The 20436-nt window shown below is 40.2% G+C and overlaps 2 protein-coding genes across 2 annotated transcripts in view; one reads left to right on the plus strand and one right to left on the minus strand.

Moving 5' to 3' along the window:
* Positions 1–18024, plus strand: part of LOC119547394 (mucin-5AC) — a 34185-nt gene extending 16161 nt beyond the window's left edge. The window contains exons 3-7 of the mRNA XM_037854243.1: positions 13802–13963; positions 14048–14161; positions 14245–14328; positions 15201–15302; positions 15372–18024. Coding sequence (XP_037710171.1) covers positions 13802–13963; positions 14048–14161; positions 14245–14328; positions 15201–15302; positions 15372–17032 — 2123 coding nt within the window. The 3' untranslated portion in view covers positions 17033–18024. The remainder of the gene's footprint in view (positions 1–13801; positions 13964–14047; positions 14162–14244; positions 14329–15200; positions 15303–15371) is intronic.
* A 1389-nt stretch (positions 18025–19413) lies between these two features.
* On the minus strand, positions 19414–19993 carry LOC119547400. Its single transcript, XM_037854249.1, has 2 exons — positions 19928–19993; positions 19414–19838 (listed from the first exon to the last, which is right to left on the minus strand). The coding sequence occupies exon 2, from the start codon at positions 19803–19805 to the stop codon at positions 19509–19511; it is 297 nt and encodes a 98-aa protein (XP_037710177.1). The 5' UTR covers positions 19806–19838; positions 19928–19993; the 3' UTR covers positions 19414–19508.
* Between the last annotated feature and the right edge of the window lie 443 nt (positions 19994–20436).

Here is a 20436-nt window from a genome sequence, read left to right on the forward strand (position 1 = left end):
ACAATAAGGTTAAATTGATTCTGACCAAACGGCACGAAATTAATTTTAATTTTTTATGTGCACCTTTTTAATTTTCAATTAAGTGGCATGGCCTCGAACAGACCAAAAGGGTTTAATTCCAAAGGAATGTAATTTACCTAAGGCTAAGCTTGTAAAGAAATTGTAAAAAGAAGGAAATGGGATCAGAATGAGATTGCAGCGTTTAATGAAGCTTAAATACACTTACATGTTTTTTTAGTTGAAATGAAGAACTAATATTTTGTATAAATTATTTAATTAAAAATTAATCTCAGGATCTAATTTTGATTTATAAAATAATTATTACAAGCTTGCACCTTTTTCCTTTTCAATTGAAACACATAGGCTTAATAAGCTTAATCTATGTTGGTTGAAAAAACTTATAAAACCTATCAAGTTTACTTAGTTGATTGATGTTCACCTTTAAAAAAAACAGAGTATGAAAGGTAAACGGTCATAGAAATGCCTGCTATTTTCTAACTGCCGTTTTACGAACCTGAGAGCGTTTTTCGACCATAAACCGGAAACCAAAGCGAAAAATGGCACTCAAACTCCTGTCAGGCGGCACAACAAACCACAGCACAAACAAAGCACAGGAGGACCAATGAGAAATGGATGCATTCGGGCAAATCTGGGAAAGCCAAATCAAACTTAGTCGAAGGGAAAAAAACCCTTTTTATATTCTGTGTGCAGCCATCCTGGCCCCAGGACAATTGTCAAGGTGAAAAGGGGAAACAAAAAGGACACAATTCGAGGGAATATAAAAATGAACTACAATTTTGCAAATTTTAAGCACATTTCAGTTGCTGTGAAAAAGTCGTCAGCGTGGCGAAAAAACCGATTTGCATATTTACACCTACACAAGTGCAAACAGCACCCACACTTGTGCAAGCGCACACCCTCACATAATACATACACTACACCATAACTTGCATACAATAAATCTTGTGACGTCTCGAGAGAAAGACGTCACGTAGCAAGAGGAGGATGGAGAAAAGTAAGAGAAGCTGGATACGTTGCTCATCCTGTTTCCTGCCCAAGTTCCTGCCCAGCGCTTGTTGTGTGTGAAATCCTTGCACTCGGCGAGGATAGTTCCCCGAAAGCCGAGCAGAAGGTCCTTCAGTTCCCTATCCCACTCACCGCAGACTGACGGTGAAAAATCGTCGCCAGTTCACATGAAAATTGTCAGAGCGCTATTACGAAAATGAAAATGAAAAGAAAATCGAGCTCATCATGTGTATATAAAAATATTCCGCACTCTTCCGTCGCTGCATTGATAATGAGAACCATTGAGCGCTAAAAGGAGAAAACTAAGGAGTAACTACGAGCAAGGAAATGGATTTATATTCATGTGGATTACGCCAACAAAGAGCTTTGATAGTAATTTCAGGGGATACCAAACATTCAGAAAATAGCTCGATCTCGCGGTTAAGATGGATATACAGACAAATTGAACTTATAAATAAGAACAGGCAAAGAGTGAGGTAATTCTTAAAATAAAACACGATATCAATATTCTTATAACGAAGATTATAATAAAGCATACTATCTCTTTATTAAATACATTTTTGAAAAGGCAAATATAACATAACTTAACTAATTAAGTACTATTCTTTCTTTAAAGCAATATATCTTTAAAAGGTTTGGTGCTGTTAGTACCAAGTTATAATGAAAAAATGATTGTTCGCTTACGAAAAATTGTTCTTAAGGTTGACTTTAAGCCATTGCTTACATTGAACCAAAATTCTCAAGGTTATTTTAGTTGATTCTCCTTTTTCCAATTTAATCAAATTTAAAGAAAATGTAAGTTTAATTGCGTTTACAGAATTAAAATAAAACAAACAATACATTTACGTGCACCATCTACAAATTGTCTTGTTTATTTTTATTGAGAACATTTCCCCCTAACAAAATGCTTGCCTGAATTAAAACAATTCTGTTGAAATTGATTGACTGGCGACCAACCCCCTCGTTTATTGCCCGTACAGAAGAAGGCTCTGCACCGCAACCACATCCACATCCACATCGTGTTCTCCTATTAAGTTGCATCCCGAACACCCAAGGAAACCCACATATTGTTACATTAAAAGCCCCGCTTCGTGTACCTCCTTGGGCGTCTGTCACGTGGAACGGGGTAAATGGATAAATAACGATATGTTTACAGATGGCACTGGGCGCGGGAGGGAAATGTGGCTCAGAGCAAGGAGTGTGTGCTGATTTATATGCGAATTTTTATATGCACAGTTAAGGTGGCACATATACCCGTTCGCAGCGGAGTCCCTGGGAACATAGAGGAGAAAGACCCAACCCGGGAGACAACTCCTTTGCCAGTTGTCAGTTGCCTGTTGCCTCGGCAAACAAATGCGGCGGCGTCTCCGCTCGTCGTCTGAAGAATTTGTATGCAAACAAACGGGACAAACAGCAAACACCCGGCATCTGGCAAAAAAAAAGAAATAACAAAACAAACAAACAGCACACACACGACAATGTTTTTGTTTCAACTGCGTGGGAATGGCAAACGTCTTCAAGGCGAGCCCGAGATTTGTTTGGCCTTTTTCGGGACTCCGGCTTAAAGCTTAAACACACTTAAACTGCAAAACGGCGAATGGCTGCTGCTCATTTTTAATGCATACTTCATAAATCCTTGTCATAACTTTGTTGGCCAAGTTGAGTTGCCTCTTCTAAGCCACCAATCCACCACCCATTTGCGACTCGAGTTTGTCTCCCCGGCGTTGCGTATACGCAACGTTGGCCTCGCCACTGCAATTTTATGGCTTATGGCCACGCCCCCGAGCGGGAAACTATTTATCTGACATTTATATGCAATGGCATTGGAAAAGCCATCAGTCATATTGCTAAATTTTAGATCCCGAATCATCAATAAGAGGGAGTTGAGGATCTTAAATAAGAAAATGGTCAACAAAATATTAATACTTATAAATAAAATAAGCTATTTAAATGTTGAATCCTTTCTAGTGACAAAACTTCATTCTTTTCTCTTTGTTTTTATTTCAAATACCCTTTTATTCACACTACATTGATTATTATGGGCAACTGAAGACTCTTCAGCTTCCACCAATTTACCCCCAAAAACGATTCAACTTCAATTAGCATTACAATGGCCTAAGTCAGGCAGCTGTATCCTTTCCTCCAACAACGTTTTTCCTTTTTTCCCACCAGTAAGCTGAAAAAAATTCTTCAGCAAACCGGAAATATTTTAATTTCCGTTCCGCTCTTCCTTATTTTTATATTTTTCTACTGTTGCCAGCTTTTAGGCGTTGCCGTTTTTAATTGCGGAGTTTCTTGTTTTCGTTCCACCCACGAAATTAAAGTAAATACTTTAAGCGTTTGGCAAACAGCAAAAGCCATCGGAGAGTGGAGGTCGGCCAATAAAACGAGACAAAAAACTCACTGCAAAGTAGCGTTAAAATTTGCATAAAATGTTTTAATTCAGGATGTTCGGATCCCCCTTTTCCAGCCCGCATTATGTCCAGCTTGACATTTTAAAGACAACAGCTGCCCGCCCCTCGCGGCTTAATTGAATTGTTTAATGGAGTCTTACGACAACAGAAAACGGCAAAAAGGAGCGGAAACGAAAAGGAAAAATCAAAACGGCATAAAATAAAATGCGGGTCGCAAGCAGATGCTTTCACCTTTCCGGCCCACAGCCACTTTCTCCGCCCCGTTAATTTAACGCCACTTGGCAGTCGTAAAAAACGCCAACAAATTGTCGCCTTTGGTCAAAGGAAATAAGTCCAACAAAAGAGCAGAAAGAACCAGTGGAAAGGCAAAAAACGCACCGATAAAAGGTAAAGCAGATACAATATTATCATCGTTATCAGGTCCCCAGCTGTTATCAGCTTATCGGCCCGCCGGCTGAGCATTCAATTGGCCATTTTATTAACCTGTCTGAACACTACCTTCCTCAGCTTCCCCTCCTCCGGAAAACTTTTCCACAATGGCAAAAGTTAAATCTGTTCACATTATTCAAGCATTTACGTGGCTTAATCCTAGAAAAACTTTTCACCCACCCCCCACAGACGACGGGCAATATTTTCCCGTTTGTATTTTCCATAGATTTTCAATACAAACACCCGGGTGTACGCCTGGGATTTGATGCCGAAAAACATTTTTGTAATTTAAAGTTCCAGCCATAACTATGCCGAGAGCGCTGTAGTCACGTCTGGCAATAAAAATGAGTGTATACTTTTGGCATATGCAAACGGGCAAAGGACTTCTTCTAGTTCAACGCGTGCCTGGCATTTTCCCTACAAGTGTTCCAGGTAATTCTATAAAGTTTCGCCCATAACTTTGGCGGAAATTATTCGAACTAGATCATTGCGAAGTTTTGTTGCCAAGTTCATTCGGGAAAATCAGCTTTATTAGGGGTCGTTCGAAGTTTATTGTTTCAAATGAAAGGGATAGACAAAATGTGATGGAAAAATTAAAGATAGTCGTGGGTGCCTCAGAAATCAATAAGATGGGTGAATTCTTAAAGCTACCCAAAAGTATGCAACACTAAAGTTTCAATGCCGAAGACCAAGTGAGTTTCGCATACTTTAAGACACCTTTAATTTATCAACAGAAATTCACAGATAGATAAAATGTGTTGGAATAATTCAAGATAATCTTATCAAAGTTGGATAAATATTAAAATCTGTTCAAAAGTATGCAGCATTAAATTTGTAATGCAGAAGTTCAACGAATGCTGCATAGATTTATAAACCATTAATTGTGATTTCAATACCTTAGTATTCTCTGTTCCTAATATAGATTAATCAACAGAAATTCTATACAATACACAACGAAATTCAGCACCTAAATATCTGAATCTGTTGCTGCTTTGGCACTTTAAGTGCGTAAACTGTGAGGGCCAACAATCAGCATACTGGCCACAAATATGTATAAACTTTGCCTGCTGCCCTTAACTAACTGTCATAATACGTGCTCTAGATGCAGCAATAAGCATAATAACACAAGGGAAGGGGCCTGTTAGGACAACAATCCTCGGACAGGGCAAACAGAAACCGGAGCTTCAACTTCGGTTTGACTTCGGTGGCCCAGGTCAAATGGGTAACAACAGCAAATCTGGGAAAACTTACAACCGACTCTAAGCGAACTTTCCCCCTTGTTGCTGCCAATGTAAAATTGTGTGTGAAATCGGAAAATTAGTCCCCAAGGAAGTTCATCGAAAGAAAGCCCGAATATGAACTGCGTTGACGATGGCACATATTTTTGGCCCGACCGAAGGGGAGCTTAAAGCGGCTTTAAGTGGTCATGAGCACGCCTCGATGAACTGGATGAAATCTGGCCAGGACCAAATTGGACTGGTCCGAATGGAACCAACTGACTCGGCACAGTGGTGGATGTTGGATGACTTTGCGGAATCCCTGTTTGTGTAATTGTGGGTTCTGGTGTTTTGCAGTTGCTGTTGCTTGTTTTTTCATGACCAGTGGGCACAGTGAAACTGTTGCTGTTTTGATAGGGTTCTGACGAAATGTACCCGGAATTCAGGAGGACAACGATGTTTTTGGAAAGGCGTGTTGCTCACAGCGTGTGCATATGAATCCATTGAATTAATTGGATTATATGTCGAGTCCTGCAGTTTGAACTTTGAGCAGCACATTCAAGGGGTTCACAAGTTTATTAGCCAAGTAAAGTAAATTTTCAAAGGAAATTGGTTCAGTATTTTAGATTAGCATTTTAAGAAAGCTAAGCACAGTTCGTTTTAAAAGGAATTTTAATGTGTTTTTTCATTTTTACATTTTTAACATTATTTTAAAGGGGACACAATTTTGTTATTAAAAAAAATTGTAAATGTTTTTAAGGTTTTTTTTTTGAGGGAAAACAACTATGATATTTAAAGTAAGTAAAGTAAAGAACATTTAAAAATTAATTTAAGTCTGTTTTTTTATTACAAAATTTTAAATTAACTGTAAAGGGAGCACAAGTTTTACATTCATAATAAGTGAAGTACATTTTTAAAGGAATTTTGTTCTCTCTTTATTTACTTTTATAAAATTGCTTATATTTTTTATTGCAATGGTATTTTTGTCATTTTAATTTTTTTTTTTAAATTTATCTAGGCTGTAATAAGTAAGACTTGCTTTAAACTAATTCTTTAAATACAAAAGAACCAATTAAAAATGAAATCTTATCCAAGCCTAACAACAGCCAGAAAATAATTCAGATTATGAAAACTACGTAGGGCGATAAAAAATGTAACCAAGCAGCGACTTCCATAAGAATTCTAAATATAACTCCAAAATGTTATGTGTAAAATTTTAAAACCAACCTGTAATATTCGAGCTTGTGCGCTTCCACCAATTAAGCAGGAAAATCACATGGCCAAATATGACCCAGAAAGTGAAACCCGGAGAGGTCTCACATAACGCCGCTAAGATCTTATCAAAATAAGCCAATTGAAAAGTGGCCAAGAAAACCAGAAACAAGCCAAACATGTAACACATACCTATGCTGTAACCCGCCTGCGATCGACCAATTACAAAGCCAAAAGCCAACTTGGCAGCGGCAGCAGCTGCCACTTGATAATGTGCCCGAACATCATCCTCTTTTGGCCTAATGCGAAAAGCAAACAGAGGCCAAAAGACACACAAAGGCCAAAACTCACACGTGCCGGGGTCTGGAGAGCAGCAGCAGCTTCTAAAATGAAAAGTGTTAAAAACTTTTACTTTCGATGCCCGTTAGCGAGCTGGTTTGTGTGGGTCTTCTTTTTGTAGTTTTTGAGTTTTTTTCGAGCTGGCCTAGACCGAAGGGCCGAGCCGGCATGTAAATTAGCTTTTGAAGAGCCGGCCAAGAGACGCTGGCCAACAAGTGGCGCGCGCTCGTCTCGCTGCGGGTAATTATATTGTGGTCACGTCCCGGCGAGGCATCTGTTTTATGGAGTGTTACACTTTAACGCCGATCTGCAGACCTCTTCCCCGGGCAAATAGAAGGAGCGGGGAGCTGTGCTAATGGGAACTCTGGCTAAATTGAAAAGAGCCCGCAGTTGGCCACATCCAGCGAGGACTTCAGCTCGGTTTGGCTTTGTGGCAAGGACCCCAGGTCCCATCAAGAAAAAACCCCTGCAGCCAACACGGCGTATGGTTAATAAATTAACAAGCCTTTTTAGCTAATGCATTGCAATGTCAACTGATTTTTGAAGAAATATTTAAAGGTTTTAGTTATATTGCATGCAGTAGGCTTATAATAGACTGTTAACGTACTGCATGTGACATAAACTTAATTTATAGCGAATTGAATATAAACTAGAAGTTGTAATAGTTAACTTTTTACAGCACCTAATGGTACCATCCCTATTAAATCCACATAACAATAAAAGATGATCTTATGGCTCGATTCCATCCCATCAAAACCAGATTCAGCCTGCAATGCAAGCATTAATTTGTGATGATATCTCGCAGAACAGCGTAATTATTGACATTGCATTTGATTACTAAAATAAATCACCCGGTGTAATAATATTTCCCCGTGAAATGTATCTGCCAATAACCATTGGCTTGCCCTGCCTGTCGGCCAGGCCCACATACCCACATGTGATTACTCAAATTGCTACAATTAGGCCAGATGGGCCAGTGAGCTGGCAGGGAGCATCTCCATGGGTCCACCGAAGTGCCCAGTCGTTTGTGGATCTTGGCCACGTGTTGGAGGGGCTAATGCGCCTAATGACAGCCCGAATGATGCGACAAAAGGCCTCTAGTCGACTGGCTTGGGATATGCCATTATTAATTTAAATAGCCCAGCTCGGACATGGACATCGGGCACTGGCGTGCCGACAGGAAAGGGGATTACTTGTGGATTGGCTGGGGGCAGAGCAACAGTGACAGATGCAAACACGCCAATTCGGGGTCCAAAAGTGGTATTGTGACTGTGACTGTGCCAAATTGTTTGAGCTAACACTCATGTCATTGTTGTTGCATTTCACACGTCTCCGTTGATAATTTGATAATCTTTTCTATTGCATTGTATGGTATGTGATAGCTTAATACAAATTAAAACAAATTGGCTTCTTCTAAAATACTTTGTGCATCAAAAAATGGATTGATTTGTCTCCACGGCCTATTCAATTGTAATTCGTTCGTGCAAATACTTTTTATTATAATGTAATCAATTCTGTTTACTTTAATACAAATACACACTACAACACGAAAAAGCTTAATTTTCAAAATCTGAAAGCGCTTAACGAAACTCGATTTACAAGCGCAAAATCTCTTAGGGCCATTCGATTTTCAGGTGCAGATTCTCCATGACTTTTTTTTGTCAAAATCATAGAGAAAAACAAAATACAAATTATTGGTTTAAAAACGGTGAATATTAAATTGTAGTCTCAAAAATGCAATGGAAATATATGAGTTTGTATTTAAATACATTAAATACAATATGGTGAGTTTCCGAAATTTTAAAGCCCATTTCACAATGGAAAATTGCAATCGGACCTTAAGATTAAGCAAATTCTTAATTGAAATCCTAACATTGCTATAATGTCCAAACGCGAGCTATTCTATAGGAACGACAAGTGGGGTCTGACTCCCTGACTTCAAACTGCGGCCACATTCCAAAACCCTATTGATGTTGATCAGTGTTAAATAAGCTATCTTTACTTGTCATAACTCCATTGGATAACATATACATTACAAATGTGTTACCACATAATGAATATATCGTACAGCAATTAAATATATAAGTTTGTTGTTTGGTGATTAAACCAACAACGATTCAGTTGACAGTTATTAGTTTTCACTTTATGAAAACAACATAATTATCTTATGTTATTTTGGATCTCTTTAATGCTTGCTAAATTTGGTATCTTTGTTTAATCTCACATATAAATAATAAATACCTATGCTACCCATTTATGGCAAATTAATTTATTTTTATAAAAATCCCAATATTTCCTTTAAAGCTTGTTAAAGTTTTAATTGGTTCCATCGAAATACCAACTGATTCCAATTTGAACTTCGTTCAATCAGGCATACGAATTCCTCTTCGCTTTTTATCACCCAGCGTACTTCGCTTCACGCATATCACCTGCCATTAAACCGTATAATTTGTTTTTTTCGGCTTTTTTGTGGCGCGATGAGTTGGTGTTTTTTGAGACAAAAGTCTGTGCCACTCGGCTTGCGTCGCCTTTTGGCCCACCTCATTTATCATCTTTGTCCAGAACGATGACAAGTGCAACAACAAGCTCAGAACACTCAAAAAACTCATTTGCTGTCATTTGTCCGTTGTCGTCTGTCAATCCGTCCGTCCCACCGTCACTCCTACCCGTATTCTGATTGTTTTTCATTGTTTTTGCTTTCGTTTTGAATGCCATTTAAGCGTCAATTTGAAATCGCATTCACAACTGCCTGACTTACGCGCCGCTGGTTTCTCGGTTTCCGTCGAAATTCCCCATGGAAACAATGGAATTATCATGGGGATATGTATTGTATATAATGCTGTCTATAAGCATGACGGCATATTCTTGTTACCAATTTTGATTTTAGTTGACATGCATGCAAAGATCGGATTGCTACCCAAATTTTAAGGGTACACAATGAGAATGCACGATTTATGCTAAGTACATTTTAATTCCTTCGTTTCAGCAATTACTTGTCATTCAGGTATGCCAATAAAATGGGTAAAGCAAGTTGGTTAGGTGAAAAATAAATTGTTTTGACGGAATGTGTGATTTGAATCATTTCTACAACAAATTCCATTTAAAATTATTTTTTAATTTTTAATTTAGATAAGATGAATCTAATATGTTTCTCGTATATCAAGTTGGTTAGTTGGTTTAACAGAATTTGTATTTATTTTATAATTTTAAAACCCATTTATATTTATAAAGATATTATCCAAGTTAACTTTGAATTCTTTTTTTTAGTTCATCATTTTGATAAAATTAATTTATTATATTTTTTATTTATTTCCCACTTCCTTATTTTATAAGATTCTCATCTCTATCCCACAATTCTTATTATAGCTAGTCCCTATGCATCTCCGATTATTTTATGGTTAGCAGACTTAAGCAACTTTGCCTCTATAAAACTGCAATTACACTCACAATTCATGGGCTAGGAATTTCTTTATTGCGTTTGGCTGAACAGAAGTCATGTCAAACTAACACATTTTCTGTCTAACTAACCGCAAACTGCTTAAGAAAACTGAAGGGGCGACCAGATGAACCGACCCCGCAACGATTTAAACGCTCGGCGGAAACTCAGCTAAGCAATTTTCCGGATCCGGAAAAGCGGAGCGAGGATAGCGCCGGCAAAGCCACTTGGTGGAAATGTAATAATGATGGAAAACATTTTCTGGGCCGGGCCGAAGTTGAGTAGTTTATGAAGTGTAGGCGGCGGGCCAGAGAATTTTCCACAATTTCCACGGTCCTTGGCTCGAGACTTCGGGATGATTTGTTATTGCTGTTGGTTTCGGCCTAAGGCGTTTATAGCCGGCCGTATTTATCAATGGCGCTAAGTATTATTAATAGTGTGGTACAGTGGTGTGGTTCCGCGGGGTGGCTGTCAAAAATTGGCTCCAACTCGCAATGTTTTTAATGGAAATTTAGCTGATAATATCTAAGCTCAAGTGGGTAATAACAATCCCTGCACCCCCCTGGAAATCCGCATTTCCTACGCCCCTGGCTTCTCAATCGGTCGCATCTCGGTTGTTTGCCAGCTTGTTTATAACAATTGCCCAGAATTGTGCTTATCATTTATCACGACAAAATAAAAGCAACATTAATTTAGAATCAATGACATTTATGGGTATGATTCAGCAGCCATTGCAGCGGCAAATCGCGTCACATTTACAGGCATTTGCATAATAACTTTCTGCCTTGCGGAAAACAATCAAAAGCTAATTTACAATGCAATTTCGCAGGGAACAATTTACTGTCAGTCGGCTGAGACAGAAAAAAATTCAGCAGCTTACAGAACTTAAGCACCCATAAAGAGAGTGTGCGATAAACAAGCGAAGAAGCTGACGAGAAAATCTAAAATAAGATCTACCCGGTGGCGTATACGTAATCGGACCGAATCGTGTTACTCGAGTCCCAGACAAATGTCAGCTGTCCCTCCGTCTGCTCCACATAATGTGAATAATAATTCTGCTCATTTGAAACGTGTTGGCCAGCCAAAAATTAAAAAGGAAAAAAAACAAAACCCCGGAGTCCCAGAGACCCACAGACAATGGAAAGCCGCGGAATTAGCGCTGCGTTCCACAATGAAAACAGAGCGCAAACGGGAAGCTGTTCTACTAATTGCAGCGTTTCGGATTTCATCCATGTGTGTCTGTTTCTGTTTCAGCTTCAGTTTCTGTGCCTTGCATAACGAGCAACAAGCAAAATTGCTTAAAAAGGCTAAATGAAAGTCGCAGACGGTAAAAATGATTTCGGAATACTTAGCTAAGTGCGATGCATAAGGGAAGACTTAGAAATGATATGGGTAGCAGCTGGCTTAATCTGGGTTTTATGCCCACTTTGCAGGCAGACTAACGGGGATGAAAGTGAAATAACTAGGGTTATTCAATCGCTTTAAGCGCCATTTAAAGTGTCTAAAAGTATGCAACAATATATTTTAATCTTAAAGATGATCCTTATTAACTCACTGCATACTTTTAGACACCTTAAAGACATTTACAAGATATTTCAAAGTACTTTGTGTGGCTCCCCTATTAAACTGGGAATAAACTTAAAGCTTAAAAGTGATTACCCACTCCTCTAATATCTCCCTCGAAAATATCCCAATTAACGTCCACAAAATGTGCCATAATACGTTTTGTATTTATTAAATTATTATATCCCAAAAAAAAGCGTATTTAAATTTATATCTTTATTGAGTATTAGAAACAAAATAATTAAAATGAAGCGCATAAGATTTTGTAAAAGTCAAAGTAATTATTATATTATTATACTCCAAATAAATTAAATGATTAAAGTCACCAAACAATTGCATACAATCACTGGCGTTAAATGTATTCAAATTTATTTTACCTAAAGTATTAAGTTAAACTACTGTTAGCTAAAAAGTTTCCCACCAAAATGAAGCGACTTTTAAATTTAGTGAACTTCGGAGAGTTTATTCCCCCAAGTTGAACACCAAAATAAATCTGAACAATGTTGCCCTTTTTGTCCGCTCGGAAAAGGAAAAGTGAGCAGCATATGCAGTTCCCTTAATGAGTGCTGGGAAAACAATTTAGCGTGGGTTGTACATAGATAGGTCCCAGTTTATTAAGGGGGACTCGAAATAAAGGATGGCCAACAGTGCCACAGCAAAACTGAACCACTGGGCGTATGATTAATGCTAGAACATATTTAATCATTTTTCATAGCAAATGACAAGACCCCAGCTCAAAAGATTGCGCTGCCACCGAAACCTTTAAGAGAGAGACAATTTCAGGGGCAAATGAGAAATGGGAAATGGAAAATGCGCCCGTACAAGACTTGTCAATCGGAATTATACGCCAACTGGACAATCAACGACCGTAGACAAAGCGGCTGCCACTCCATCTTGTGCTCCTCTTCGGTTCGGTTTCCCAATTGGGAGTCGCCTCAAACTGGGCAAACAAAAAAGCCAAACTAAAACTAAACTCATTTAACTTTGCCGTATTTTGATAGCATTTTACCTTGGCCAACAGCAGCAGAAGCAGAAGCAGCAACAGGAACAACAAACAACTGTTATCAAAATGTCATTCATTCAAATATGTACCCAGTGACAGGGGGGCAAAGGGCATCTGGCCCACCCCCACTTCCCCTTTTCCTCCTTCAGCGCGTTCCTTTTTGCTCCTGGATACACTCTTAAAAATCCGAAAAGAACATAATCCAATTACATCTGTAAATTAAAGCATGAGGGCAATTTGCATTTTCATTTCATTAAGGGAAGATTCTGATAGCCCTGCACAAGCCACTTAGCCAAGAAGGACAGTTTTCATTAATATCCTTAAATACAAAAGTAAACTTCAGGAATTGGAGTAAATAAAGTGTACGAAATCTTTCCATTTAAATTAACTTAAAAATTAATGTGTATTTTTTAATACTTTACAAATCAATATACACATGGGAATCTTAACTCCAAAAGTGTATAGAATGAACATAAGAAAATAAAATCAAGTATTTAATTTAGAAATTTTTAAAGTTTTGTAAATTAAAAACCCTACCACATGTTGTTTCAAAATGCTACTAAAATCTGATGTAGATGTGGTTTCCTTTATGATCATTTTTGTAGTCTTAACAAATCATTAACTTTATAAAACTTCATACTTTTTTACTTCATTTACCTGTCAATAATATTTCATTTTGTTTATTCCTTAAAAAATAATAAATAATAATAAAATAAATTCTAATAAGTGTCATCTCTGTATTCTATTTAATTATCTAAAGAGTAAATCGAATAAAGATTTTCTACCAATGATTTATTGAAAGTTGAATAATGTTTAAATAAATTAAGGAATGCTCTTCAGTCTAAACAAGAACTTAAACCATAATAAATAATACATATTGAATACCTGATCAATCAACAAAACTTCATGATTTTTTGGGATAAAATAGAATTTAAACCTACTGCTGTGTACTATAGAAGATAGAGGTAGAAAGAGAGTTTTAGAGATGTGGTCACAGGAGGACGAGGCAAGGACTTAAAAGCAACTAAATCTGCTCTGTATCTTGTGGCTCCTCCTGTTTCCTAATGGCCCTTCTTTTTCCTCCAGTGCAGCATTCTGTTCAATGGCCTTTGTTGACTTTCTGCTTTCTCCCATTTCACACTCGTGCTTCCTCTTTTTGCAGTGCCCGCCATAGAAAGCAGCAGCGCATCCTCCACAGTCGTCACGGTCGCGGTCACGCCCGGCATGGCGGCCAGCAGCTCGAGCGGCGGAAGTGGCGGATTCCACGGCCTGGCAGGCAGCACCACGGAATCCCCGGCCTCCCCGGAGCAGCAGCAGCCCCAGGGTAAGACCCGAAACTAATCCCGCCACCCCACCCACCCCGAGCTAAATGACAAACAATGCGCCACCCTCTTCAAATTGTTTATAGGCCAATGCCTGCAGGATGGACTTTGGGTGCCCGAAACCGCGAGTCGCTGCGAATACCGAACCAGTTGTCGCGCCATCCAGCGAACTGGCCACTGCTGCCCCGATTATAAATGCGGTAAGTGAACACCCGCTTTGGGGGCCCGGGAATCGACTCGACTTTCGAATGCATTTATGCAAATCTCCGCCTTTCCTCCCCAGATTGCGAAAAGGATGGCAAAACTTATGCCAATGGTGATAAATTGGTTGCTCCCGACACGCCGTGCACCGTGTGCTACTGCAAAGGTGAGTGCATACAGCTTCAATTAGCAGCACACTATAGTGCGGTTTTTGGAATTCGCAATTTCAATAAATATATAATATTTACTACATATTAGTCATGTTTCTTAAAGTCCAAAGAATGAAAATAGGAAAATTTGTATTTTGCAAGCATTAATAAACACTGCCTTGTAGAAAAATAGTTGGAATACCGAAGAGTCTTCTGAAAGCTTTTATTAAAAATAGCCAATCATGTATGCGGTAACTTTTATTGAACGAATACAATTTTACCAAATTTTAGTACTGCACCTAAAAAAATATTAGCACTTAGTTTAAGAAATTTTGAGCAATATGTTTTAATTATTTCTATTAATTAAAAAAACTATCTGCTTTTAAATATATTTAAAACAAAGAGAAATTAACAAAAGAAAATTCAATATTTTTTTTAATTTCTAAAGCTTAGGGCGAATATTTTTTGAGTGTTAAGGAATTTTTATATTTCCTTAAATAAATTCAAAATATTGTAAAATTAGCAAAGGAAAACTTACAAAATTTTCGAATTTCTAAAGTTACGGCGAATATTTATATTTCCTTAATGATAAGGGGCCTACAAAACCTCATTCCTGTAGTACAATTCTCAAAAGTATTTTTATAATAAAATAATAAATTAGTATATTAATTAATATTAATAAGTAGTGTGTAAATTTTCATCATTGCAAAGAAACGATAAAGTATTGAAAAACAATTTAGACATTAGTTAACAAACTCATATGATCTATCAAAAGTACCCAAAAAAACGCCGCAGTGTAAATAGGGCTTTACCCATTTCGGAAATATTTCCGTTGAATTTTCCTCTGTTTTCCCAACACTTTTGCTTGAACACACTCCATTTGTTGCAGGCGGCGAGATTGTTTGCAGCCCGGTGACCTGTTTCCGCCGTGACGACTGCATGCCCAAATACGTGCCCGGTCGCTGTTGTCCGGAGTACGACAATTGTCCGAGTGAGTGCTGCCATTGCACGGGTTGATCGACTGGCGGTCACTAATTCAAAACGTTTCTGCCACCCACAGTTTTGGACAACAACCCGCCGCTGGCCAGTGAGCCGGTGAGCAGCTCCACCACCACCACCCCCAAGCCGGCGGGCCTGGCTCAGCCGGCAGGATTCAACTGGAACATCACCATCAAGGAGATAACCAAGCCCACGGAGATCCGGATAACCGACGACAACAAGGCCAAGCCGTCGATTCCGACACGCAAGCCCAGCAGTTCGATGCCCACCACCGAGGGACCTCCACCTGCACCACCAGTAACCACCAGTTTGGTGGAGAGCACCACTTCAGGAGGAGCAGGAGCAGGAGGAGCAGCAATCACAACAGCAACACCTGCCATCAGCAGCACTCCGGCAGCAGCAGCAGCAACATCGCCGGCGACAGCAGCAACACCAACGGACAGCCAAGACAGCAACCCGAAAGCACTTCCAGGCGGCAGCGAGAGCTTAAAGCTCATCGCCTCGGTGGGCTACATCGAGAGGCCCCTCGAAAGACCCCTCTCCCCCAGCAGCAGCAACATCGTGGAGCAACAGGTGAAGCCCCTGGTCACCTACAATGCCGACGGACTGCAGCCGCTGGCCGGGAACGACCCCAGCAAGGTGAACATCAAGCGGGAGTACACCACAGAGGGACCCACCCAGAGCACTGGAAACAACGAAGAGTCCGGCGGGTCGTTCTTCATCCAAAATGGCTTTAGGGACTCGCTGGTGGAGTCATCCGACGGGGGGGAACTCGAACCGGACACCGCAGGCAGTGACAACATCTACCACATCATATCCACCACTGAGGGACCTGGATCCATAGCCAGGATCACCACAGATGGGCCATCGAAACCCAGAGACGCACCACCAACAACCAGCCAATCCACCATCAGCCGTACAACCAGCAAGTCTGGCATAGAAATCAGCACAGATTCCCCAGGAGTAAGCAGTGAGATGCCTCCCCCAAGCTCCTCCACCCACCACTTGGAGGTGGAGGACGATGTGCCCCAGGTGGAGTCCAATCCGGCCTATCCCTCCCTGCCCGAGGACGACTTCAGCCTGCGGGACGTGAACTTCCCGCTCGTGGAGCTGGAGGACATAGCCGAGTCCGAGAAGGACGAGCCCAGGAGCATTCCTAGTCCCTTTGAGGTGGACCACCGGCATGTGAAGCTAACGCCCGACTCCAATCTGGATGGCAGCGGCAGTGGAAGCGGTGGCGGCGACATAGATCTCTACCAGGACAAGTCGTCGTCCACCACCGAGGAAATGATGGCGGCTGCCTCTTCCGTCCGCGAGAAGAGCTCCTTGGTGCCGCTGCTGATGTACAGTGGCGAAGACATATCCGGGGAGACCCGCATCCAGAACGGCAGCGATCTGCAGCTGGAGAAGATCGGTCAGGGCGAGGAGCTGGAGGTGGAGCTGGGCAGCGGGGAGGTTAGGGAACGGGAGCCTATCACCCCCAAGTCCAACCAAGTGTCCACCCTGGAGATCGATGAGCTGGGCTCGGGGGCGGGTCAGCAGATGGGTCAGCAGGTGGGTGGAGTGGATCCCAAGGACGATGCCGAGAGCCTGAAGCTGGACGAGAGCCAGGAGACGGTGGCCAAGACCAGTTCGCTGGACAAGTCCTCGGCGAGGGCCGAGAAGAGTTTCGTGGAGCGGGCCCTGCCCCTGGGACGCCTATATCTGCAGAGGATCTACTGAAGATCGTCTTCAGCGGCGGAAGCTGGTTTACTTGGAAGATCAAACCTTTTATTGTATATACATACACCATAAAATCCAACCATTCAAGTGAGCAAGTGTTAGGTTTAAGTAGCCAGAAAAAAAGAAACGGGGAAGAAGATTTATCATTTCCATAGACTGCATGAACACCTTCTGAATTTATCAACCTTATTGAACTAAATCATTAACTTACGTATGATTAGCAAAGCTGGGCTCCCCAAATGCAATAACGAAATGTTTCATTCTAAGGCAATCCACATTGCTTAGTTATATTTCTTATTTATACCTATCGACCTAAGTGCACATACATAAAACATTCAACCATTGCCACGCCCACAATCGAAATTCATCGAATAAGTCGCAACATTTGAGAAGGAGAAATTTTTAACTTGTTTTATCTCATCATGATTTTATTTAATTTGTAATTTATTTCATAACGAATGGAAATGATTTATGAAAAAAGGGAACCGATCGCTCCAGCGGTGGTTTGTGTTAAAACGCGTTGGCAAACTATATAGTCCTCTTTAATTTGAAAAGCTTTTAAGTTTAGACTGAATATGGCAAAGTTTTAATTTAAAGCAATTTACAATTACTCCTACTTTAACCATAATTTATATACAATTTAAACTAGTTTAAACTTGACATTGAGTCGATGATCATCGAAGTGAAGGACGAGGGTTCCCCAATAAGGAATTCCGCAGGCCGCCTCAATTTCAAAACTAACGAGAGGAGAAAAGTGTCAAAATAAAAACGCAGTCATTCTTTAGTTAGTCCATAAATTAAATAATTACCTATATGAACATAACTTATTTAGGCGATGATCGTGCACACCGTCACTCACACACCACCACACAGATTTTTTGAGATAAAGTAAACTATATTATGAAAATACTTTAACTAGCGTAAATTTAGATTGAAGCTCATTATAAAATGTATGAACTATGAAATAAAATGAGGTAAATTTAAACACAAAAGAAGAACTGTTTTAATGGGTGAGTGGGAGGCGAAAATAAGAAATCTTATTAAGAATTCTGGGGTATAATTTCGATTAAAAAGAGCTAAGTATATATAATATATAAAACTTTATATTCACACGAAAAAATAGTATGACTTAAATTGTGGTCACTTTACGGATAGTAAAGTAACTTTAAAAAAGCTAACAACTAATCATGAGTTGAATTTTATTGTTGCTTCGGTTACTATTGAATACTAAAACTACCATAAAATGGTAAGTAGTGGGCATTTTGATGTTCCATATTTTGCTTTATTCACGCGAAAAAATTTTATGGGTTAAATTGATCAAGAGGGATAGTAAAGTAACTGTAAAAAAAGTTTACAACTAATTATGGGGTGAATTTTATTGTGGCTTCAGTTACTAATGAATACTAAAACTACCATTAAATGGTAAGTTGTGTGGTATTTTTTTGTTGGTAAAGTAACTATTTGATCAAATTGAAAATTCAATGGGTCCGGACCATTTAACTATTATATTGGTTAATTTTATCCAAAAGTTTTTTGGTGTGTTAATCCCAAATTGCATTATACTATAATTAAAAGGCGTTTCCTAGAAAATAATCGTATAAAAACGGGGATTTGGCATTTTTAAATACTGAGGTAAAAACCAATCGAGGAAATATAACAAGTATGCGTTCTATCCTAACCGAAAAATGATTTGGTAGAACATCTTATTGTACAAGATCATATTTTGGTATTTGGTAAACACATTCCGTTTACACATTAAGTACAAATGTCGAATAATTATTTACCTTAAGTGACATTGGTAATTGCATGTAATTAGGCCTGAAAGCCCTACGAACCTCGGTCCTACCCAGATGTTACGCAAGCAGCGGCTCCCTGCGGGCATGCCACACCCCCTCGCGGATACCTCATTACACATGCAAGTGCATGTGGCGGCAATTACCAGAAATTAAATAAACAATACGAGGCCCAGCAGAAACAAAAACAAAAGTTAAAACGTCTGAGGAAAACAATCACGACGACAACTGTTGCATCACGACGGCAACGCAAAAGTTGCCGGCGGGGCACAACCACTCGGGTTACCAGCGACTCCATCATATTGAACTGTAATGCACAATCCCCGACTTACATAACAAGGTTGAGGATCATGCCCAGACCACGGCTCACAGTAATGTGCCGACTTTTATTGTTAATTCGTATGCGCAGCGGGATCGGCGAGGAGAAAGTGTCCGAAGAGCATTAGGAAAAAGCCACAAAAAGTCCAATAAATCACTCTTTCCGATCGAGAGTTTTGCAGAGGAGCCAACAGGTTTTCGGGGAGGATCACTTTCGCTTTTTTTTCGCTTCGGGTTTCGTTTGGAGTGCAAAATACAGAAATGCTTCGATTAAATAGGGGTAATTTTTTCTTTTATTACTGAGAGAAAACTTAACAATGAGGAGGGGAAATGCAATGAGCTAACGAAGGGCGTAGTCCTGCGACTTAGTTGCGACCGATCTGGTCGACCTGGGACTGCAGGTTGTTTATCACCTCGGAGGGCACCTGGTCGCCAAGGATCTCGAACAGGTTGATGCGCTGGTTGCCGGGGATCTGCTCGTAGGCGCCCAGCTCGATGCCCTCCTGGACATTTTGGATCTGGGCGTCCTTGGGGATGAGCAGGGTCTGCTGGGCCTGTCGGATGGCCTCGTTCGTGTAGGCGGCACCCTCGCGGTTCTGGGGCAGGGACTGGGCGCCGGCCAGCAGGAGGGCGAGCATCGAGCACAGCGCGAACACTTTCATTTTGTGGTGTAGTTTGGGATGTGGCTCTTTAAACTGCGGATAGAGAGATTCCCGGATTCAGTAAGGCTATCCCGTCTCGATCGAACCCATGGAACTTGGATGGATCATGGATTGTGTCTTACCTTGCGCGCGGCGTTTGTTGTAATGTTTCTGCTGCGCAGGCGCACAGCCCGTTTTATAAGCTGAGCTCCGCCGCTGGAAGCCCCGAAAATCTGGAAAGCTTCAGCTCTTTCATTTCGCTTCGTTTCTGGTTTTCGTGAAGCCCCACTAGCAGCAAAAGTTTTGCAGTAAAAATAATCCCATGAAGAGTGTTATTACTTCCAGCGCAATATCCCCATCGACCCATTAAGGTGAATTCATATTTTATTGGAAATATTTTCTTGGGCATTTGTCCAATTTTAATGCGAAGGTTAAGCGCCTCTTCGGAAATGTCAAGTGGCATTTAACCTTCCAGTGCACACTCAACCGCAGAGTGGTCTTTCAGGTGCTATCTGGTTCATATTAATAGCCTGTACGAAAAAATTAACAATTACCAGTCTGAAGATTGAAGAGTCATTTACAAATTGCCGCCATGGCTGGCCGTTTTTTATTTTTCCGATTTGCGTAAGAGGAGCAAGAGAGAGGGATATAG

Source organism: Drosophila subpulchrella, chromosome 2L (assembly GCF_014743375.2).
Source record: "Drosophila subpulchrella strain 33 F10 #4 breed RU33 chromosome 2L, RU_Dsub_v1.1 Primary Assembly, whole genome shotgun sequence".
NCBI classification, from domain to species: domain Eukaryota; kingdom Metazoa; phylum Arthropoda; class Insecta; order Diptera; family Drosophilidae; genus Drosophila; species Drosophila subpulchrella.